We start from the raw sequence: 26,054 nt of genomic DNA, 5'->3' as shown, positions 1-26,054 counted from the left end.
CATATTTAATCCTTTCTCTCCATAATTCATCCTATCAAGTTGCTTCGGTGAAGGCAACCCAAAAGGACCATGCACCATCGGGTCAAGTACATACCAAAATAGTTATGGACTTAGACACTAATCCAACAATAACACCCTTGGGTATAGATTTGTGTTATACCCATGACCCTTGAAATCCAACATATAAATACATTATCCATGACCTAAAAACACCTACATGAAGTTCTTGGAGAAATATGGAGGTTTTTGGGTGCATGGAATTCTCTCTCAAGTGTCACCTTTGTCCTAGGTGAATTGTGATTCCATTTGAGGTGCAACACCTGGGGCACTAAGTTCTTAAAGGCCAAAGTCTTTCAAGCAACACCAAATATATCAAGACTTCAAACCATATAAAAGGTATGTTACTCTAACTAGTATCTTGTATCGTTTATGTCAATTGCATGCTAGTTATAGGTTTATGCCTTGGAAACACCTTTGCATGTATAATTAGTGAAAACATAGATCCAAGGTATTTAGGGTTGTATATGCACCATACGATGTTGTAGTATATAAAACCCAACATGTTGGGCATGCTAGGCGTACGCGGGGCGTACGTGGGCTGATGCCAAACCCTAAATTTTAGGGTATCACCCGTATTTGAAGGCATTAACTCACCCTTGGGCCTTCGTTAACCAGCCTCCACTCCTTCCAATCCCTAATATCTAGTGTATCCTTTATGATTGTAGATTTGGAAGCTTGGTGGTGTTTTTGGAGGCCTTTTGTTGAAGAAGAAGTCTAGTAAAGAAGGAGGGGTTGCTTGCAAGCTTTTGGATCTAGAAACTACTCCATTTGGTGCATCTTCTAACGGTATAAAGTCCATATCTTGATGAGTTTCCTTCTAGATCTCCATAGATGGGTTTTTCATGAACTTCTGTCCTAAAGCTTAGACCTTTGTGAGTATGGAGTACTCCAGAGTTTATTAGTTGTCCTTTCAAGCATTTTAGGTCTTGTAGATTCATAAAAATGGTTAACTGATGGTCCCTTTCTATCCGTGGAAGATTTTGGTAGTGTTGAGTATGGATTAAGTTAGAGTTTCAAAGTTTAAACTCTTTCCATCCATGCAAAAGCGTAAAGTCCTTGACTTTATGGGTTAAGACGTTATTTGGGACCAGATCTAAGAAATAGACTTAATGGCTTAACCATTTAAGTCCTTAATGATGAGTTTGGGCTGATGTGGATTATGCTGAGTGTACCCAGCACATATTGCCCAAAGGTAGCGTACGCGGGGCGTAGAGTGACAACGCATGACCTACTCAAATTGTTGACCGCCACTGACTTTTGTTGACTTTTGGGTTTTGAGCCATATTTGGACTACTAAGGGTTTTCCTATTATTGGGTCGCTATTACTTTTTGACCATGGTTCATTGTTAGGATTTGGACCCATAGTGGGATTTAGACACCATTTACAATTTCGGGTCATTGTAGGCTTTTGGGTATCTTTTGGCAGGGCCTGGTTGTAGTTTATGACCTGATTATTAATTAGGATATTATATGATGATATTTAGTATGGAGGTTTCCTGGATGAACAGTTCGAGTATTTATATGGTTGTTTCAATAGTTTGAGGTGAGTCTTCTCCTGATGCTCGTGAGTCGAAGGCACCAATGCCGAATCACTAAATTATGTATGTAGGATGCTAGAAATTTTTGTGACTCTTGCATGTTGTATGGGCATGTGTGGTGGCATAGTTGTATCTGTGATAACCAACTAGGTCTAGTTGTTTTTATTATGTTATGATGTATATATGTGTCTCTGATTGCTGATAGTCTCTAGGGTTGCTGATAACCCACCGGACACACTGTTGGCCTACCTAGACTACATATAGTCTCCAGGGTTGCTGATAACCCGCCAGGCGTGCTGTTAGCCCACTAAGACTGATGATAGTCTCCAGGGTTGCTGATAACCCACCGGGCATGCTGTTAGCCCACTAGGATTGTTGATAGTCCCCAGGTTTGCTGATAACCCTTAGATTTTATTTGTGTTGTGTTGTGTGTGGTATTTTGGGGAAACTCACTAAGATTTGTGCTTACGATTTTTGGTTTGCTTGTTTCAGGTTTTATTATATTAACGGAGGGGCATGGCTCGATTGCATCGCATCAATGGGGGACTTTTGTACTTTATAACTTTTAATGATACTCTGATAAATGTTTTAAAAATTGCAGTCTTGATTTCAATAAACATTTAAAGTTTTAATCGAAAATTTTGGGTTGAATTTTGGGGCATTACAATTTGGTATCAGAGCCTTGGATTGAGGGATTCAGGCATACTATCGGGTGTGCTTGAACTAAAACTGAGGATTTGGTAAAATTTTCTAAAAGAAATTGATTTTAAAAGAAAGTTTTTAAAAGAAAAAGGAGTGTGATGTGTGTGATCAACCAAGCTCAAGTAAGCATTTCCCAAAATACCCATGTGTGTTATATGATTGATGTTTGATGTGAGTATATGAGAATTTCATACTAGATTAAGGCTAAGGATCTACTCAGTGTTGCATGGTAGGATGCCTGATTAGGAGAGATGCATTTGTGCCTATTGTATGAGATGGTAGTGATGCATGTTAGTGATCAGAGATCTTCAGGATCTTCTAAAGTTGGACTGCCTATTTATGCGATGATATTAGTGCTAGATGCTAGAATGATGTGTGCTTTGTGCTTTTAGGACTCATATTGATGTAAGTTAGCTATCACATGAATATGTTAAGTTACTTGCAGTGATGGTTAAATAATCTTAGAGTGGTTCTCTTGGCCTTATTGCGAAGCTCTTATATATTCTAACCGTTGTAGGGTTGAGCCTTTTAGTTGAAGGATTATCTAATCCTTTTTGGATGTAATTGTATAAGTAAAGTAGTTGGCCGACATTAGTAAGGGTCCTTCAGCAGTTAATGGCAGGGTGAGAAGGTACTCCTAGGAGAGCCTAAAAAGCGATTTAGTGCGAGTGATGCACTGTTCAACAGATTTTGGTAGGGTATCATTATGAGGAAGTGACTTAGAGGATTCAGATGATTTTGAGAAAAGTACAAATAGATGTGGAAGGTAGTATTGGGCCCGTACTACTGGACGCACAGGATCCGTACTTGAATCAAGGACAGACCCGAAAATTCTAAGGAACTGTTTGAGGGCAAGAGCATGGTTTGGCACCATGAATCAGTTGCAACATTTTAAGTATTATCAGCGTTTCGGTTATGGCTGTCTAGGAAGAACGGGTCGGGTGATTGTTTGGGCCTTAGTGGCCATTTCAGTTGGGGTTGAATGGTACATACCTATATGAGTGATTGATTTTAAGGTCTTAAGGACCCTACCTAAGGTAGTGTTAATCTGAGTCTTGGAACTCAATGATGGAGTCGTTGGGATAAGCAGCTTTAGGATTGTAGTCTTGAGTTTGAGTGATTGGCCAATGGATTATGATGTCATTTTCTATGACGAGGGTTATGTCCTTATAATGTTTTCTCATATGTGGAAAGAGAGTCATTTTCGTGGAGATTATACAAGATGAGGACCAGGGGTATGCTTTCCTTGAGTTTAGTTAGGGCATGTTCTGGTAGGTCTTACCAGATTATCAGGAAAAGTGAATCGGCAACGACAAGTTTTGTTATGTCTCGACTGTGAAGATGATGCCTCATATTGGATGATTGCGTCTTGCGATGGAGTAAAGGTTAGTTTATTAGAGGTGAAGTTTGTCGTAGTCTAATTGTCCTTAGATAGAGAATCAAATCTACGAATAGGCTATTAGAGTAATTGCCTGTGCATGGGATTCTTGATGATAGAGGTGGTTAGGTTTGGGAAGTTTTTGAGGTCTCCATCTGAGATTTGGAATGTCTTTGACTTGTTGGATCTTTATTTGGGAGATTACTTTGATTTGTGTTGTACAAACTAAGAGTCATGGATAATATGTATTTGGCTGGGTTGTTTGAGTGGGGTTTGTTTGCAGCGTCGGTAGATGATAGTTCGAACCCAAGTGGGGGAGAACTGGGCATGCTATTTAAAAAAATCATCAATCTGTTTGAGTTAACGGTTTCATAAGAATGTCTTATAGGAATTTACGGTCCGGATATGCGAGGCTTTGGTTCAAGATATTGTCAATATGGGGTGTAAATCAAGTTAATCTTTATTGTATGAGCCTAGAATGCACGAGTCATTTTCACAGTAGGAAGTTGCTAGTCAGGGAGTTTGTTATAGTCAGTGCTTCTTGTGTGTTTGATGTTTAGGTATGGAGCCGTTTGGGTTTCTCGGGTTGAATACCGATGTTTGAAGGATTCGTCAGCAGGGTGTAGATTGCTACCTAGTTAAGATAAGCAGTGGTTGATTTGTCAATCGACTTCAGGGTTGAGTATATGTAGTTCTGCATGAGTTTAGTTCTATTGAAGACTATGTATTGGAGGGTTATTGTTGTTGGGTTTTGAGCACTATAACACTCTTATGGTGCACATGTAACCCTAGATGCTTTGGATATAAGTTTTCTTTAATTATACATGCAATTTCATTTTACCAAAGCACACACACTAACTAGCATACAATTGAAGATATACATCATAAAACCAAGTTAGATTAATACCTCTTAGTGTAGCTTGTTGCTCTTGGCCTTCAAAAGCTTTAGCTCCTCAAATGTGATGCCTCTAATGTGTCACAAACACCAAATACAAGAGGGGGCTTATAATAAGTGGCTAGATAGCACAAAAGCAGTTATGGATCTTTACAAGAATACATGGGAGCCGATTTTAGTGACTGAGGGGTTGCATTTATAGTGTGAGAAAGTCTAGGGTTACATCCATGCAAAACCTAATTTCACCATGAACCTTCATATTACTTAGGCCCTTTAGGTTTAAACCTTCATGGACTATCATATAGGTTTAGATAAGGTATCATCAATCGTAGCTCTCAAAAGTCGCTGTCGAACTCTGACCTTGTCAGTGACACGTCCTTTAGATAAGGGATCATTTAATCCTCTGTTCTTCAAGATATCATGCAGAAAAATACATGGAATATAGTCATACTTATTGTCCTGCAGTTTGTTTCCCGATTTCTGATTTGTTTGACATAGAAGTTAATTGAACACATCAATTGAGTCCTAACCGGGCCCCACACATAAACCAAAACAAAATCATCGAGGGGCCCAAGACATCGCTTTTAATCCTCTTAGGATAAAAGGAACAGATAAACTTCAACTTATATGCCTGTACTAACTACTCATTAAATCATACACAACAATACGTTTATAGCATCAAGTTACTGATGTGTTTTCATACCATCAAGGCACAACCAACTCGTAGTTAACAACTCATATATCTTGGTTTGAAGACTATATGATATTATCGTCTCACAATCACTTGTGATAAATACCATGAAGTGATTCATGTGAGCGTGGGGTTAATCCAATACTCAAATCTTATTTCATGAGCACTCATGAATGTTGTAGCAAACTTTTGCTATGTCTAACACCTTAGACAATCTACAAGCCAATTCATGACTGTCTCGCCTCATAACCTACTTCCAAAGTATGATCGACTGTGGATAGTTTGAATAATTTTATTATTCCAGAAGTCTAAACATGAAAAAGTGAAACAATAGTAAATAATTGACAAAAGATAGTAACTTTACTTATAAATAAAACTTATTTTATTCAATCATCAAATGTTAATCAATTTCATTAAATATGTGATTAAATATGACACATGTTAACATTTCATATGGTAGGAAGATAATTAGGAACAAATTGTAGGAGGATATTTAATTTCTCTTTTAAAATCCTCCCTAATAAATAAAGAACTTTTTGCCACATGTCCTCTTCTCCTTCATTTGGACACATGGCATTTCTAGAATTTTTGAATTTTCTATTTTCCACTTGTCATTTTATTGTATTTTTCATTTTATTAAATTAAAATTTCATATTTAGTATGTATGGTAATATATATGAAAGATATTTATTAGAAAGATTTATATATGTAATGTATTCAATACATTAAAGCCTCATTAATTTTAATAATTCAAAATTTCTCATTTTTCTTATAAATTCAAACTTTTCAAATTGTTAAAATTTAATATTTAATTTTTTTTAAATAAACTTATATAATACATGGGTCTAGATTTTTTTTAATTTCTAAAATTAAAGTCACATAATACTTATATATGTAAAGTGTTAAATGTAATAAATATGATAATAGATTGCAATTAATATGTTTTTCTTTCCTTATTTCAAAATTTTACTTTAAAAATATTTATTGTTTACATTTTGATATTTAATCTTTTCTAATCAACCTGTATATTATACGGGTTTTATATCTAATGATAATTGTAAACAACAATCTTTCCTTCTCAGGAAACAACCAATCTTTTCTTTTTTATTTTAATGTTGAAATCATTAAAGACTTTGATTTTAAGAAAAAAAATTGGTCAAAACATAAAGATTTGTCAAATATAATAAGGTTTTTAATATATATATATATATATATATATATATATATATATATATATATATATATATATATATATATATATATATATATATATATATATATATATATAAGAAAAAGAATGAAGGTTTTTCAAAAAAATATGTAAATTAACCGAATATTACCCATAAATGGGAAAAAAATAAAGGAAAATAAAATAAAAATGAAGAAATTTTCAGAAAAAAGGTTTTAGGTTCTAATAAAAACAAATCTAAAATAAAAAATCTTTTATGTATGATTAACCCTTTTATCAATATCTGATAAATTGTCTTATACTTTTCATTATAAAAAATTTATTTATACATCGATATAAATATTTTACAACTAATAAGTAATAATGACATCTTTTAAATATTTATATCCGTCCCCATATTTTTCTATAATGTTGAATGGTTGCAAGTGGGGGAATACCATTCTTTTTGCCAACAAGTTGGACTCTCGTGCGTGTGTATTTCAACTCGCGGGTCCACATCCTACGAATCGTACGCTTGCACCCACCAAATTGGAACTTTCGACGTGTCGTTTGCTGCCGACATGGACCCTGGTGGGTCCTACCTACTTTGGATGTACACTAGAATTCCGGGACTTTTCTAGAAGACCGTATGAAACGTACGGATATTGTTAGGACAAAATGCCGGCTTCTATTTTAGTATAGTTAGTTTGTCTCATCTAGAAAATTGCAAATATAAATGTAGTTGCCGATTATTCTATTACTGGGACTTGTTTACATATAGATACAGTTACAAAATTAGTTCTTAAATCATCTAAGTTGATTGAAAATTATATACATATTTTCAAATACTCAGGGTATTTGTATTCATGTGAAGACGCATAGGACCTTTTTACAAAATAATGAAATTTTGAAGATGAATAACATTCCAACCAAGTCCACAGTATGGGTTAGATACCATTTCTTGTGCTCTTTGACCTTCTCAAGGCATACCACATTACATTTCCTTATTCTAAACTATATAAATGATCCTTGCAGTTTGTTCAAAATTATTATTTTGATCCAAATAAGTTGGATTAGCACCAAAAGTTCAAAGTTAAATTTAATGTAAAAAACTTACTTGTTGGGATTGAAGCACATTTGATATCGTTAAAGGTGAGATACCAAATTCCATCATATATAATATAATGTTAGAAGTTAAATTTAATATGAAAAACTTACTTGTTTGGATTGAAGCACATTTGTTTATATCTCAAACATATGTGCTTACATCTACAACATAAAAGTTATGATGAGTATATTTCTTAATGTTTCTTTTAAAAACATGGATGTATAGGTACATGAGTTAAAAGAATTATCTGTGTAATAAAAACTTGGCTTTTATGAACTATATAAATGATTAAAAATATATGTAAACATATACATATAAAAACTTTAAAAAAATACATAAAAATAGATATAAATATTTAAAAAATGTGTTTATACATTATATACAACTTTTAACAAAATCTGTAGAAAAATCGTATTATTTTCAAAAAATTAAAAATTTGGTCTCATTACATGTTGAAATGTCAAAAAATGATCAAAGTGAATAAATTAGCCGGTTTCTTATACTTTTTTATTCAAAAAGTTAGAAAATCATGACTGTTTTTTTTTTAAAATAAAATTTAAGATATTACTAAAAATTTCATAAAATATTAAGATTTTTCTAAAAAATTTTGATGCTTTGATCATGATTTTACCTTGATATTTTAATTTCTTGGGATTTTACCTAGTGTGGTCTCGCAAAAATCTCGGAATATGATGATGATTACAAATTTTGAAGAATATTTGTGTACAGTCTTTGAAATATCCGAGTTTATATTATTATTCCAACATGTATTTCTTATAACTTACACGTTGCAAATCTAGTAGAAAAATTATGCTTTAGACCTTTTCTTATTCCCTTGATCAAAACCACGACCAACTCTCTAGCAATAGTTGCTTAGTCCAACTTATATCCGATAGCTCACACTTAGCGTGTTTTAGTGCGTCTCATCTACATCCACCTATAAATATACACATTTTCACACGCTAGTTCGTCTCAACAGATCACCTGCTATACACACACACATTCTCTCTCTCTCTCTCTCTCACATCGCCATGGATATCTATTTGTGACGAAACTGAAGAACAATACGAGTAGATTTATGATTCTTATTATCTACATCAAAGCATACGGTAGAGCTCCTTTATGCGTATAACAACCACCGTGCGCGATCTAGAACCTACTTCTCGTTTTGTTTCTTGTAGCCATGTCTGTGGTAGACCCTTGGCCGTTGTTTTGAGAAACCAACCGATTTACTGTAATTTTTATACAAAATCTTCAACTTCGCACGGAAAGAAACTCGAAGTTTGATCTGGTTAGTTGAATTTCTCGTAAAAAGGATGAAAATTAGAGGGTTTTTGATCAAACATAGAGTCAGTTCACTTTTTCGGCGAGTTTACCGGAGAACTCAATCGTCGGCAGGTTACAGACGGCTAGATCGGTCTCCGAGGTGTATGTCAAATTTGTTGAAGTGGGGTGCTCGGCTCAAGACGAAAACAATAGCTTTGTGTTCCAAAAACTCCGATCTGTCTCGGAATCCGGTTCCTGAAAAGTTTATAGAGCCGCCGCGGGTGGCGGTGCCGAAAGGGAAAATGGCGGTGTACGTCGGTCAGAAAGATGGAGACTTCAAGAGAGTGTTGGTGCCGGTGATATATATAAACCACCCGTTGTTTGGTCAACTGTTGAGGGAGGCGGAGGAGGAGTATGGCCACGACCACCCCGGCGGGATTACCATACCTTGTCGGTTTTCGGACTTTGAGAACGTGAATACTCGGATCGCCGCCGCATGCGGTTTCCGGAAAATGATGACGTGGAAGCGTCGTTCATGATGATGATGATGATAAATATAGGACCATTTTAGGTTTTTTCTATATCTTTGAGAGCTTTTTTAGAGTGAAAGAGGCAAAGAGCTGTATTGATTGTATATTGTGAATTATAAGTAATACAGTTCTCTGGATTTGGATAATTTTACTCTGAAAACCCATATTTCATTATTTTGTGCACGTTAAATCTATAAAAGTACAAACATATATGTGATTGTTTATTTTTGACATTTTAAGGTGGGTTTAATATATATTTAGTTTAACTTTTATTGATAAATTTTATTATATAAAGCAGTAATAATTTTTGTTTTAATTAATTTATTTTAGATAATTTATACAAAATAGCAACATATTTTAAATTTTAGTTGTCAATAATATTTTTTGCTATTATAGTTATAATGGATTCCAAATTTAATGTTAAACATATTATAATAACTTTTGAAAGGACGAATAGTGTATGATTGTTTTGATTTTTTATTTCTCTTAACAAAAAAAATATGAAAAATGATCCATTAGCCCTATTAAATATTGTACATTTGTTCATTCAGTCATTTAAGTTATTTTCGTGTTTTATAAGGAAACAAACTTGTTAGTACCTCTTCATTTAGTCACTAGACCTCCTGTAATCGGTTAATAGCGTCACATAATTAAGTGAGATGTCACATAATAATCTTTTTTATTAAAAGAGGGCCGCATTGATGTTGATTAGGCATCTGGTTGGAAAACATATCTGACTTCTTTCAGGCATTTCATCGAACAATTTATGTGCACAGTTCACTCTTGACTTCTTCTTAGCTAGGAAGAGTTTATCAATTGAAGAGAAATCATCGGTACCTTCTATAACCTTTCAGTTTCATGTTGAGGCAACCGATACTTGTTATTAATCCAACTTGTTCTAATGCCTTTTGGAGTTTTCCCAAATAAACGACGATGAAAACTAACTTTTGGATGCAAAGCCATTAGTAGTGGAAGGAAACAAAAGTTGATCATGTAAATTGAAGTTATCTATCGTGTTGATTTTCAACTCTAAAGAGGAAGGATGAAGGAGGAAAACGATGTGGAATCGTCGAGGTTGAAGGAAGGAGGTCGTTGGTATGCAACCAACTGAATTTGTAGTTAGTTATAAGAGTAAAAACGATACCAATTCCCTCTAGAATCCATATCTGGTAGAACCCATATTGCATTCTTCACAAATGTGCGAACAGATCTGAAGGACCATGGATGATGAATTGGAAATATGTGGTCTCTTCCTTCTTATCGTTTCCATATAGGCTGATAAGTAACCCACTTCAAAGCTTCCTGAAATTATAAGTTACAACAAACTTAGCAAAATATGGAGATCGATTACAGAAAGGACATATGAAAGAAATAGCTACGAAAGCTTGAATACACACTCACACATATAAAGCGTCTTGCATTGATGTTTCTCCAGCAATAAGAAGCTAGTAGTTGTGAAAAATGGAACATAGAAAAGATCAGCATCCCCCTTCCGATGAATTCTTACAACACTTTTCAAAAGCCTTTCGGATTCTGGAGCAATCAAATCCGCCCACAACCAGTAGTTAATTGAGTGCTATAGAGATCGACAATCAAGATAAAACTGGTTGAAATGGACAATAAGATTGGATTTTTGGGAAAAGAAAAAACATATTAGTGAGAATTTTAGAGCGAGAAAGAATTGAGAGAGAAAATGAAGTAGGTGGAGGAATTTTTTTGACTTTTCGAAGTCAGTACTTTTGGAAAATGGGTCAATATCCATGTGGAAAAGAGGTAACCAGACTACCCCTTCATTTTGTCCAAAGTGACCAAATCGACCCGACAAAAACCACTTTCTTCCCTTAAAAGGCACAAAAAAAAACTTTAGGAACTTAACGGGCAAATTTGTAATACATAATAGGGCTGTTGCGTCATTTTCCCAAAAAAAAATACAAATAATATACGATTGTTTAGATATTTCATGTGACCTTTAGATGTCTCCTGAGGTATTAAATTATATAATAATCGACATTGATTTATATTAAGATGGTGTTTGGCTAAGTTTCTTTAAGGAATTTTTTTGACTTATTATCGGTTTGATGCTCTCATAATCCAAAAGTAGTGTTTGGATGACAAGCTTTTTAAAAATAGTTTATAGCTAATAAACCATTTTTCATAAGTTGGCCACCCCTTAATTATTAAAACTCACTTACTTCGCTATATCTAGGAATTGACCAATATACCTTAACTTGATAAAACTTCTCGTACTTTAATGAAAGAGTACACCTTGTCCACGTGTCATTTGCTCGGCCAACGCCGAGCTGATTTTCCTGCCCAAAATATACTAGTGTTTTTTCCGAAAGTGACCTTATTCCTCTTATAGTTATGTCTCTTATAACGTGTTTTGTGAATAATAGATTCATATTTTGCCCCTCTATTAATTCATTATCCATATACAATTTGTCAAAACATTAATTATGGAAATATTAATTATGGTATCTGTTAAATAAGGTATTCACAAAGTAGAAAACGATTTACCAAAATTACGCTTCTACTCTTCAATTTTCCCATGATCATATCCTCAACTCTATTTCGAATTCAAAAAGATATTCAAATCCTTGTAAATAAAAGGCTCACGATTTTGATTATTTGGAATCCATGTAAGTCAGCCATTAGATTATTATGAGTTTGATATCAAGAATAACAAAAATAAAAACTTCGAATGGAACTCCCTAACAAGATTACCACTATTTATCATCGGGTAAATGCAACAAAAGTCACTAACTTTTCAAAAAAAAAAATCGATTTTGACACTGCGTTTTTTTGTTACAAATAAATCATTATTTCTCAAAATTTTGCAATTTTGATTGGTTGTCTTCAGGTCGGTTGGTTGCATTGCTGATGTGGCTTGATGGCGTGTCAAAAATGAAAAAAGTGGCCCAAAAGACACTATGTTTTCAATTTTTTGTGATTTTGACATTGACATTTCAATCTTTTGCAATTTTGACACTAAGTTTTTAAATTTCTTCAATTTGCAATTTTGTTGAGATATCATAGCCACCACCGCCGTAGATCCCAACACTCGGCCAACCTCATCCCACCAATCATGTGCTCAGTCTCTCAGAAGGCATGATGCAAACCCTACAATTGCCCTCTCGGAGCGAAAACTCGTCCACTAAGCATTTTCCATGTCATCGATCCAACATCAACTAGCAATGGGGTCCTGTCCTTATCCCCAAAGAACTCTGGAGCTCCACAATCCTTGAACTCCTGTAATGATGGAGTCTACACTCTGATTCGTAGTGATCTCTGCCCAAAGGGCCCCGAGTCGCTCATCCATAAGCTCCACAATCCCCTCCTTGATGGTACCGGAAATCGTAGGGGTGGCCTCCAAGATACCGCAGGTAATCTCTAATATGATAAACCCGCGCAATGGCTCATCCATTGGTTCGACACTAACACCAAAACCAGATATTGAAGCTCCTCCTCGAGTGGTCACCATACTTAACTGAAATACAAATATATAAACGATTAGCATAAACTCAAGGAAGGCCCCCTTAGAATCTCCAAGACCGTCCTTGCTTTGTGTAACATCCCAAAATCCCGGTAAAATTTTTCATTTTTAAATTAAGAGAAATCATCATTTTCAAACAAAACCCATATCAAAACCCAAGTATTAACTATAAATATCCCAAGATCATTGTATCACAAAATTTTCTAGAAACATGTTATCGAAGCATGCATACGATCATGTCTTTACTTTCCCCGGGTCATTTGAAGTACCTTAAAGCATAACAATCAAACTGTAAGCACGAAGCTTAGTGAGTTCCCCCAAATTACCACCACACAAACATATAGATAACATCATGCATACATGAGTCTTCAGCATGACTGGACCACCTTGCAAGTCTATAGACTATCTGGACCACTCTTAGAGCCTTCAACATGATTGGACCACCGTACTAGGCCTTTAGCCTATTTGAACCGCTCTCTGGGCCTTCATCCTGACTGGACTGTCTTACAGGCCTTCAGTCTATCTGAACCGCCATGGGTATCTTGGCCTTCAGCACCAGTTGGTTCGCCTCAACCCAACAAACCATAACATGTCAACATATATATTAACAATCAATAATCAACAAACACAGGTAGTCCTACAGATCTACTAGTCTAACATATATCCAACAACAGAGGTAGTCCTGCAAATCTACGAACCTAATCACATAACCAGTAAATACATATCTCAACAATAACAACATACAACAAACCAGAACATCTAATCCAATGGTTTGACCTTGGTGCCTTCGACCAATAAGTACAGTGAGGAAAACTCACATGAATTGAAGAACTCTGAAACATTGCGAAACAATCCTGTTTTATGCACTGCTTGCACCCGGGAACCCACTAACAACAGAACCAGATAAAATCTCAATCAATAGTCCAAAATCCTCAAGTTTGACCCAAAGTCAAACTTGGTCAAAAGTCAACGGTCAATGGAAGTTAACAACAGTTGAATTCCAAGGCAGCTGAGTATGCCCAACGTACTCCACATACACCCAACGTATGTGATTCGGGGCCAATACGCGCAGCGTTCTCAGGTACGGCTGGCGTATATACGTCCAAGATAATTCCTTCCTTTAGTGCTTAATCCATAAAGACCTTTTATCCAGAGATCAAATCTAGACTCAAAACATCAACTTAAGTCATAAAGTTTCCACCTTTATGACTTTCCATGGCTACAAAAGGTCCAAAAGATAAAACCCTAACTTATTTATCCATTAAGACATCTTAACTCTTGCATGGAAGGGATGGAAGGACCAATATCACATTTTTATGGTTCCTAAAAGCTCCATAATGGAAAAAAGTTTTCAACTTTATCCATTAGAATGGTCCAAGCAACCAATATCTAGCCTTTTAAGTCTCAAAGGGACCAAAAGTACATCTTTCTTACTTAATATATTAAGTCCAAGTTTCCAACCTTTAGATTTGAATCAATAATGATATTTAGACGGATAAAGTTCCCAACTTTATCCATAACAGGGTCACAGACTTTCAAGATCTAAACTTTATGCACTAAAGTGACCAAAAGCTCATAACATCCAAAACTAGTTAGATCTAACAAATGCATCCACAAGATTCAAGCTATATACCTCTAGAAGAAAGATCAAGGTGAACAAGGTTTGGATCTACAAGCTCCAATGCAAACAACACTTCTTCAATGATATCCTTCTTCTCCAAGATGCACCAAGGACACTCCAAAGCACTTAAAAACTCAAGGAACTCACGAATAGGGTTAGGGTTTCAATATTAGGGTTAGAGAGGATGGAGGCTGAAAGAAATAAGGTTTGGGAATTTAAGGGGATTAAATAGGGCTTAAAATCCCGAAATTAGGGTTTGGGTTTTGATATCATACGCCCAGCCTACCAGGCTGATCCTCCACGATCATCCATTGTCTAGTACCCCCAACATACTCAGCTTAACCCAAAACCTTCTTACCTTTTAACGATCATAACTTCTTTGTTCCAACTCCGTTTTTGACGAACTTTATATCCACAGATAGGTATTGAACAGTGTTCTAAAAGGCGCGCCATGGCGCGCCAAGGCGTGAGGCGTGGCTTCGCCGTTACGAAAAGCTTCATAACGTTGCTGTTAGGCGTAACGCGTGGCAAGGCGTGATATGGCGCGCCATGGCGCGTGTTTTTTCGTTTGAGACACAGTTTTTTTCTCTTCGTTATGTCTTTTCAAATCGGAGATACAAGTATTGTGGTTTTTGTTAACTTTTTATTATTATTTATTGATCTAACACTTCTAATAAGTAGTTATATTTAATATAAATTTATATTTATGTGGTAATATAATTTTAAATTAATACAAAATCGTCGCCTTACATCACGCCTTGAAAAACGTCGTGGCTCGCCATGGCTCGTTAAGCTTGAGGCTTGGCCTTGCCGCCACACCACGCCTCACGCCATTTAGAACCTTGGTATTGAATAGCCCCACAATATTATCTAGATATCTTGAACTAAAAACTTCTCGAAAAAAATCCATATGTCATGCTAGAACCCAGCCTATGACTTTTCCATTTCTACGCTTCGGTCCAATATGTAATTCAAGGGTTGAATCTCTTAACCATCATTACCTCCTTCCACAAGGACTAAGCTTTATCTCCTTAAGTACGAGAGCCTTAACACAATCAACTTTTAGCCCACGACCCTAAAGTAAGAAATGACAGGAAACAGAATGTTACACTTCAAGTACAGATCATATGCTTTCAATAGTACAGGACCAATACTACCTTCCACACCTATTTGTACTTTCCTCAAGAACCATCGTGAATCCTCTAAGTCACCACACTAAATCCATACATCAATCCTATGCTATACCATATAAAAATCCTACTATTGCATCTCCTAGGCTCTCCTAGTAATTCTCAATTCTACAATACTAAGAATCTCAAAAACATTGTTGGTTGCCTTATGCATGCAAGTTACACAAAATGGGATCAAATAGACTGTTAAATAATGATTTTCCCTTAAGTCCACAACCAAACAAGTAACAAGAAATGAGGCTTAATCGATCATTCTAAGGCTATATGATCCTAATTGTATACAACTTTTAAAGTGTAGACTTAGCAATTAACTCAGTCAGTATCAATTCCATGCAACACATAGTATCCAATTATCTCAGCCTATAAGGCAACATATAAATAAGGCAGTTGTAACACCAGTGTCCCATGTATTTTCACTTGTGGCTTGTTTCCTTAAAAGTTTGCAAATTTGGTCCCTACGATGGGCATACAAGATAAGTGTGTCGGGCGTAGGCATTTAAATGATGATCGCAGATCCCTTTTGTATATTAGGCATACATATAGGTACGCTGGGCGTACTGCTGCAGAGGGCACACCCTAATTTTTAGGGTTTGGACCTTATTTAAAGAACATTATGGCCTCAAACCCTTTCTTAACTCCAACCTCTACTTCTATTAGCCTCCATTTCGAACCCTAATTGTGTGTGAGAGTTTTGAAGCTTTATATTGTCATTTTGGTGTTCATGGTGATGAAGGAAGACCCTTGGAGTTGTGGCGTTTCACTCAAGTCTTTGGTTCTAGCTATTAATCATCCATATGCATCTTCTGTATGTATAAAGCTCCAACCTTGATGCATATTTCTTTAGATCTAGTTATAGTAAGATTTGTGCATTATTGGTCCCCTAACCTTATATCTTGAGAGTTTGAGCAACTCCAGACCTAATGAAGAGTATTTCCTTTCATTTAAGAGCATTGTGGTTCATAAAAATTGGATGTTGGTTTTTCCAATCATGCATGATGGATCTATTAATCCTTTTGGTCATGAATAAGACTTAGAGTTGGATTTTGGACTCCTTATAGCCATGCGAAGGCAAAAACTTTTCAACTTTATGATTCTAGACGTTTATTAGATGTGGATCTGAAGTTTGGGCGTTAAGACTTAAGGTATTAAGACCTTAATAGAGTTTTGGCCGCCTGTTGAGTACGTTTGGCACCAACTAGATTACCACCACCACTAGCCTCCAAACCATCGTCACCACTGCCTCCCACTGGCATACCACCACCATCGCCACCATCACCACAACCTCCACCTGCCCCTTCAATCAACATGTCGTCAAAAACTGTCACAACCAACATTTTAGGGCCAGGATTTCCTATCCATGTACAAGATAGTTCTGTGTGTAACTATATGGCACTACGTTAAATGTGAACCAAACTTCAAATGTTATATCAGTTTATACATCCAGAAATTTTCTCCAGTCGAAACTTCCTTGTGAAAACTCTAAACCTAATCCAATAAGCTATATACATTCAACTTTGGGCCTTTAAACTAAAAACTCTCTTATTGGGCCTAATGGGCCGACAAACTCTCACCTTGGTTCTTTTGGGACAAACAGCCACAATTGGGCCCTAGTTGGGCCGAAATTGATTATTCAACTCTGATTTGGGACATAAGACACTTGGTGGGCCTTATTGGGCCATAGAAATTTTATTATATCCTTATGGGCCGCAAATCACTAATGGAGCTCTTTTTGGGCCAAATTCTTAGATGGGTCAACCACTAGGCCGAGAACCTCCTAATGGGCCCGAGTTGGGTCGAAAACTCATCCATGTGACCTCATTTGAACCGAGACATTTCTTTTGGGCCTAATAATGGACCAAGATCTTCTTTGGGCCTAAACCAAGCCCAAAATCGCTCAAAACATAAATGGGGCCAAGTGTTCTTGACTATCCTTCAAGCCCAAACGAATTTTCTTTCTCCCATCTCCTAATGGGCCGATCGGTTAGCCCATTCATTTAATGAAAATGAAAAGTAGAGTTGACTAGTTAGTGACACCTCATTATTATATGACATATATCCATGCAATTGTTTATCATGTAACTATGCAAAAACCTAATGTCCAACATACCTCTATGGAAACCTCTCCTCCTTCTCCCTCTTAAACCGGTCGAGACCACCACCACTTCTCTCTCATTCATTTTAAACTTCACTTCCATTTTTCCCTCATTTCTAATCTTCAAGTGCTCTCTCACATTTCCTCCAAAAATTTCATGGGTTAAGGGTGATCATCCAAGAGTTTCTTCACAAATCATTAGCTTGGTAAGTTGTTATCAAACTCAAGTTATTTTGTTTTCAGTCTATGTTAAGATCACCCCTTAAACAACACCATTTCGTGTTTTGCTTCCTAGAATTCTCTTAGCTTCGAAAATCTCTTTAATAATAGCAAGCTAGACCGAAAAATCACTTCCTCTTCCTCTTCAAAAACTGATCAAGCCCAAGGTGAGCTTCATACCCCTTGTTTTCGTGACTTACTATCTTTTGGGGGGAATACAAGCTAGTTTTGTGTAAAATCTTATTATGTATGCTCGCATATGTATGTTTGGTATAATATATGTGTTATTGTGTTGTGATATTATGCTAAAAGGTCCAAAATTTTGAGATTTACCCAAACCTTGAAGTTGTTGGAATAACTTACATTATTTAGCTTCTTGTGTTTGGTTAAAGAGGTTAAGTAAGCTTGCATATTGAAAATAAAACTAAAGAAATCATAAAAAGGGCCATATTTGTCATTTTTCATAAAAGTGGGTTTTATTGGACATTCACGGTATTTATGAGTCAAAAGTGTCATTTTAATAAAAGTGGGCTTTTATTGACAATCTCAATATTATTGGGCCAAAAATGTCATTTTTGATAAAAATGAGCCTTTTTTTGACATTCACAGTTTTAATGGCCAAAAGTGTCATTTTTGAAAAAAAAAAATGGGATTTATTTGGCATTCACGGTTTTAATCAGCCAAAAATGTCATTTTTGATCAAAATGGGCTTTTATTTGAATTCACGGTTTTTAATGGCCAAAAGTGTCATTTTTAATTAAAAATGGGCTTCTATGTCATTTTCGAAATCTTTGGGCCATAATGGTTATTTAAAATTAAAATGGGCCGAAAGTGAACAAATGAACAAACACGGGCCATTCTTGAATATTTAAGTCAAAATGAGCCTTATATGGCCCTTCTATCCTAATTGGGCGTTATATGACACATTTTATGTTAATTGGGCCTTAGTGTCAATTTTATGTAGATTGGGCCTCCGCGAACATATCTTTAACAATCGACTATTTTGATAACAATGATGAAACAACGAACTATCCCGACACTCTCTCGATAAAGATGATAATATTTTTACTATTTATATGTCATAATAAAAAAATATACAATCGTAACATTATTTTAACGCTAAAATAATGAAACACGCTATTTGCATAAAAATTTCGTTAAGGCTCTTGTGAGACGCACCTTCACCGTACCTACCTTAAAGTACACCGTAAGTCCTGTAGTTATATCCAAAGTCTCCTGGAGGGAGAACAAAAATTTGTGTATAACTCTATAAGAGGTTGACAACCCACACTTGAGCTGCTCGCTACAGCTAGACATGCCAGTCTAGGGTGACAATTGTCTTCTCAGAAACCGGCACTTGAAGAACGTCAAGACAGACACTCCGTTATATTAGTATTGTTATAACAACTCACATATAGAATAACAAAAACTAATATAAGTTTTACGCTGAATATACATACCACTCAATTTTGCAAGGTATAAACATTGTGTTGATTATTTGTACTATCCACCTCACTCCGGTCTTTGGGTTTAAAACCACAATTTCTCATGACACAGAAAATACGGGATTATCTAGGAATCACTCTGTATACATTTTTCAAACAAGATAAAACAAGGATACACATGTTATAATACAAGATTTGAAACAAAACTCACAAACTATTTTTATAGAAAATATCGGATTTTCTGGAGTTTTCAAACCAATGTAAAGCTTTCATATAAACATGCTTATGAACTCACCAACATTTTATATTTTGATGCTTTTCAAAATAACTTGTATTCTCATGAACTCATTAAGCATGTTGGCAGCTTTGGACTTTTGGGAATTTGTTGTACTTTGTTACACTTATTATTTTTTGGATGTAATCTATGGATGGATACAATGATGAAAACCATGTATGTTGTTATATTTTATGTATGCCTATGGTGATGATGATTGTATACGTTTCATTTATATACGCTTGTTATGATATTACAAGATGAAGTCATTCGCCCCCAGACGTTTTTGTTGTTCCGGTTCGGGGGTGTGACAGAAACTTCAGAAAAAACTTCCAGAGCGCAAAGTTGTCGCATCCCCGCCATATCCAAGTGTCCCAGGCTTAAGAGAGAAACATGATCCATAGTAGCGAAAGTGAGCAGGACATCATTAAGACTAGTAGTGTGACTGGATTGGGAATCACTGACATTGGGATCATAAGCATCGGAATCTACCTCCGCCTTTAACCCACTACGATAGGACTCTTCGCCAGCAACGAATGCAACATGCCAGATCTGGCTAACCGCATTGGAGAACTCCGAGTGCTCAATTAGCTTATCCATGATACGCACAACCCCCACTTGTAAAAGCCAGTCTCGGTCACGACATACAACCTCCGTCTCTACCAGAGCTTCCTCAAGGAGCTTATCACGGTCGCCAACATCCCGCTCCTAGCTCTCATTTTGAATTATCATCCCCTCGTTAGGTTGGGTCAGGGAGTCCACTTTCGTTTCCAGGCCAGATTGAATATCTTCGGAAACAACCTTCTCTGAAACAAGCAGGGCATACCTCTGGTCAGATTCGTGAACATCCTTCTCGAGCTCAACAATTTGGTGTCTAAGTTCAACCTTTCGGGCACCACAACCTGCATGGGCAACTTCCATCTTTTTCAACAATCGGATGCGATGGGAACCAGCGACCATATAAAGCATTGCTTGGGCAGAAACATATGACATGTTATGAGCCAATGCGAGGCTGTACATGGCTTCCATATCAGTGAAGACATCAAGTGGAAATGCATGATAAGCAAACTCTACAGTGTTGGTGTGGACAGATATGCGGGAATCATTCCGTAAACTCCAGGAAGGAACTAACACATCAGACCCAAGATCATCTCTAGCATGAGTCCCTCCATTTTGAGGGGTTTGATGCAACATCCCCCCAAGACCTCTGGGGGAGAAAGACTAGAAAAATATGGTGGAACAGGTTGGACCGAAACAATGGGCTGCTTAATCGCCCCTTGATCCCCCTCGGACTGTTGAATGTCGTCATCAGGGATCACAATAATCACCTCTAGCATGGAGGATATTGAGTTCAATAAACGAGTAAAAGTGTGTCTTGATTGAAATCGCCTCCTGATGTTAAGGACATCGGTGGAGGTCTCCCCCATGGCCAAGATGGCCTTCCTCTAAGCTATGGCTCACCTGACGTGAGAAATAATGTCATCCTTGCTATCCTCGACTACCTCCGTATGGACAGAACCGGCAACAGAAGGCGGAGAAACCGTCGTGATGGGTCGCCCAGACAAGAACCGTTCTCCGAAAGTCACAGACGATCACTCCACAACAAGTGTCACTGGAGGAGCAGTCGCAGCGAGCCGATCATCCCGACATGGCGGAGAAAGATTTTCAACACGATCAGCCTCCAAATGTTGCAGCTTCCCCGGATATTGCTTTCGTAGGACATCATCCATAGAAATAGGGGACTCAACACCTGCAAAAGCAAAAGCAAGCCAAGAACACATAAGCAAATTGTAACGCCCGCAGATCCAGACTAGTCAATTTAGAGGCAATAAGTGTCAAAAACGACTTTTCGGCAAAAGATTACTTATAATAAATAGTCTTAACCAAGTTGTATTATATGTTACAAGGTTTTCGTACATATAAAGAACGTCGAAATCCGAGTTATAACGAAGAAGTTATGACCCGTCGAAGTTTCGCAACGGAACCGACACGATACCGGGAAGCGTAAATAGTGAATTTACGATAGAGCGAGATTTATCCTTAGTGATCTAAACGAAAGTCATATAATATGTTAAACCAAGAGCGTCCATAAAAAGAACGCCCAAATCTAACTTCGTATGAGGAAGTTATGATTTTTCGAAGTTTCGGATTAGTAGTGTACAACCCGAAATTCGAATATTAGATCGAGCGGTTTTTAGCCGACACAACCTAAACGAGAATCGAAGATATTGTTAAGAGTAGCATAACGAGAAAAAGATGGGCGAAAACGGACGTCGGATGAACTTGTTTTGAGAATTTAACGGACCAATCCTGTCCCGGCCTGTTAATAATATAACTTTTAAAATAAAGTCAAAATTAGCCGACGGAGTGTAAACGAAAGTTGTAGAGTACATTCCCACCTTCGCGTGGATATAAAGAACGTCGAAAACGGATCTCGTATGCGAAAGTTATGAATTTTTAAAGTTGAAGCATGAAATTGCGAAGTCTGTTGCAAATCCGATCACGTGGCGCGATCTAGTCCGTCCATCGCTGATCTAGCCTCACATCTGATGATCGCCACGTCGCCCTCACATATGCCCCGCGTCCGAAGTCAGTACGCCCCGCGTACCCTCGCCCTTATTTTCTTCCGGAGTGCGAGACAGCTGGTCCGAGGTGGCACCCTTATCCGAGCCTTACGCCCATCGTAGCCAAGGACTACGCCCAGTGTAATCCGAGGCCTCGCAGGCTATAAAAGGGGGCCGAGAGTTCCTCATTTTTCACACCTTTCTTCACTCTCTCTCTAACTTCTTTCTCTCTCTAAGTGTCCTAAACACTCCTAAACCTTAGGGAACCTCCCTAGCACCCGAAGGAAGCCCCGAGGCTCCCGGAGTCCCAAGAAAAAGTGTCTTTCGGTTTCGAAACGCTGCTCCAAATAAAGCCCGGTTTTCTTTAAAATCCGTTGTAAGTGAGCTACGCTTACGCGACTTTTAATATAGCTTTCACATAATTATAGTAATGTTATTAGGTCCTTAAAATAGTTATTTAGGCAATTATTATGAGTTATATTGAGTGTTATTTAACGCTTATATAATAATAATAATAGTCAGACTATTAATTTGTCGTGGTTATCGTTAGACTAAACCCTAGCAGTATTGGTACTAGGTTTATCGAAGGAAAATTGTTTTGAGGGTATCGAAGCGCTGTCCGAGTGCTGAGTCACCACCTTTCAGATGAGTGCATGGTCCCTTTCATCTTACACATAGATATGAAGTATTTTACATAAATTACATGCTATGTGTGCATATTATCTGAATATTTGTTGTCTATGCTGGATGAAGGATTTTATACATGTTTTAAATGATTTAAACTATATAATTATTCTATATCTACAAAATGTGTTGGGTAAAACATGGGTAGATGAAATAGTTAATGTGTGACAAAAATAAAATGAGAAAGAGGTGATATAGACCACGAGGTGAGGGTGAGAGGTGAACCATGAGAGAAGCCTTTTACCCAAGTGATGGCCCCGTCATCCAGCAGAGTAAGGATGACAACCACGGATTATTCTAGAAAGTCCAGTGGACACTAGCAGGCTCGCAACCTGTAGGTGTTTTGAACCGTGTATTCACCAGGTGTACTCTAAAAACCCATCGACATGTATTGCAAGTGGATTCTCGGAAATGATACCGTCGATAAACGAGATAAAACCCATTAACCTATATTGCGAGAGGAGTCTCGGAAACGATATTGTCAATAAACGAGATAAACCTTGGGAACTATGGATTTAGTGCCTGTTGAGTAAACCTTGGCAACGATGGATTTCGTGCCTATTCCTTAGGATAACCCTTAGGAATAAATAAATAAGGAATAACTGAATTCTTAGATTAGAATAAAGAAGATAATGGGGATGGGTAATTGGGTTGATTGTTTAAATGTTTAAACATAATAATTATATTATTGTGGGTTGAAAACCCTATGTACTCACCAGGTTTCCCAACCTGACCACTCAGTTTATTTATATCACAAGTGTCGATATGAAGTCACATCACACTGAGAGATTAAGAAGATAAAAATGACTAGTGATAATGAATGTAAGTTCTGTTTATGCTTATGTTTATGTATTACCGATGACATCCCAAACATTTTAAAATGAATAAAAATACATTTCTTCAAAAATGCTTTGATAACGTATTTATCATGTTTTACTGGGAACAAATTCCGCATCATTTTTATTAAAAGAAGTACTCTGATTTTTATAAAGCATAAACAAAATCGGTCTTTTCAGGCCGTGAAAAATGGGGATGTCACACAACATAATCACCATTCTCAAATGCAAACCCCATTTAAAAAAATAGGGGGGAGAAGGAAGGATAATAGATAAAGAAAGCATAACTACCCACCATTGATAACGATGTAAAAGATGGGCATCTTCCCCCTGTGTCTCCAAGAGGGGCTCATCCCAACCTCGACAAGCAAAATCTCTGAGTACTCCTCAGGCACGACCTGAATGGTCTTCAGAAGATCATCAGTAGCCTGATTATGAGGATACAACTTAGGAGTGACGTTAGAGAAATTGTTCGCCCGATATCGCCCGCGACTAACCCGATCCTGGTTAACCCACAACCATTTGTCTTGCCAGTTCTTCGGAGTCTTGACATCAGGAACCAACACATGACACCCACGTCAAGCAGAGAATGTGTATTTATTACCTGTAACATCTAATCTAAAGAATAACTTGAAGACAAAGTACTCACGGAGAACTCCATTTGCCCGACTGATCATCTCAAATGTCACTGCCTTGTTGACGGTGTTCAGAATGAGCATCTGGATGATACAAACTTTCTTCTACAAAATTTCTTCCTGAAAGTCGGTGAGGGGAAGGCGCAAACCAACATCAATGGTTTTCATATAAATACCTACTTTTGTTGAAGGAGGAGAAAGGATCATCGAGTCGGCCGACAGGAACTCTACACCGTCAATCGGAGAAAGGCCATAGGCATCGCTGAGAAGTTTGAACACAACCTCAAACGGAACGGTGCCAAGTTGAACAACAATTGAACCAAAAGGAGAGCAAAGAAAACCCTAACTGGAGAAGGAGAAGAAATGAGAGGAAGAAGAGGCGTGGATAAAGAAAGCCCTTAACCTTATAAAGAATAAGGAAAGGCAGGATATTCAAAATACTTGACGTAATGATGTAACTGATTGTCATGATGGGTAGTAACGTCGCTGGAAAAAACGAAGCGACGATTGAATTAATGCTTGAGGCGTGTACCAAGTAGTTAAGTCCAAAACATCATAGCTAGTCTAGCAATGCTATGACTACTCGACTAGGGGTGTGGATGACGTGCCGTTGACATAAGCGAAGATTGACACTTAGATGCACCAAAGAATTCCCCAAGGAACGTCGCACCCAGCGAAATGAACCTGACAGAACTTAGCGCCCCTGTAACAACCATAAAATTCAAGCCAATTTAAAACTTTTCAAAACATTTAAAACCAATAGTTATTGCAGATTTGTTTTCAAAATGTATAATATCAGAGTTTTCCCAGAAACATAAACAAATCATGAGGAGTTGTACGATCATGCCTTCGCCTTGTCGGGATCCCCTGATGTACCTGAAACAATAAACTGAAAGTGTAATCCTGAAAGCTTAGTGAGTTCCCCCAAAATACCGATACACTGCACATAATACATATACAATTAACAGTATAAACTGGATCCATATGTTTACATATTGGATTACCCCATGGGCCCACTGTTTGAGTCTGGATTGCCACCGATCCCACAATACGAGTCTCCCTCAGCTCGTATCTGGAATGCTCCCGAGTTTGTTGGTTATCGCACAGAGCAGTATCACCTCAACCCATCCTACATAATATTTCGACATATAGCACAACTGATGCACATACATATAATCACATAATACTACAGGTAGTCCTACAGATCTACCTAACTGGCTTAGAAACTAGCATGCAATACTAACTCATACTCAACATACTACCCACTGCTAGGTTATCATATCCACTAGGCATACAAACTATCAGATAATAACACAGGTACTTCTACAGATCTACCAACTGGCATAGCAACTAGCATGCAAACTAACTCATACTCAATCATGATACCACTGCTAGAATAACATATTCTATGGGTCGGCCTTGGTGCCTTAGACCCCTTAGTATAGTGAGATAACTCACCTCGCAAGTAGTGTTGAAGTACTGCAAATCTTGGACTATTGTCTCACCGGAAATCCCACACTATCACACAATAAATGCTAAGTTAATACGCATCATGACCTTCTTGACTAAATGTCCCCACCATGCTCATGAATTCCCCAGAATGCCCCAAAAGTCGAACTGTCAATGTCAACTATCACGGTCAACAGTCCATGTTGACCTCAACTC

The 26,054-nt window shown here is 37.1% G+C and overlaps 1 protein-coding gene across 1 annotated transcript; it reads left to right on the top strand.

Annotated features, from left to right (window-relative positions):
* The first annotated feature begins 8,498 nt into the window (after window positions 1-8,498).
* Window positions 8,499-9,569, top strand: LOC111906996 (auxin-responsive protein SAUR36). Its single transcript, XM_023902780.3, has one exon. It carries the CDS (start codon window positions 8,857-8,859, stop codon window positions 9,343-9,345), a length of 489 nt encoding a protein of 162 aa, XP_023758548.1. The 5' UTR covers window positions 8,499-8,856; the 3' UTR covers window positions 9,346-9,569.
* The last annotated feature ends 16,485 nt before the right edge of the window (window positions 9,570-26,054 follow it).

Source organism: Lactuca sativa, chromosome 4 (assembly GCF_002870075.4).
Source record: "Lactuca sativa cultivar Salinas chromosome 4, Lsat_Salinas_v11, whole genome shotgun sequence".
Taxonomy (NCBI): Eukaryota; Viridiplantae; Streptophyta; class Magnoliopsida; order Asterales; family Asteraceae; genus Lactuca; species Lactuca sativa.
The sequence above is the reverse complement of the archived record's forward strand: the minus strand, read 5'-3'. Positions and strand labels throughout refer to the sequence as shown.

Coding starts and splice junctions, on each gene's coding strand:
- LOC111906996 (XM_023902780.3), top strand. CDS start 8,857: ATGAAAATTAGAGGGTTTTTGATCAAACATAGAGTCAGTTCACTTTTT.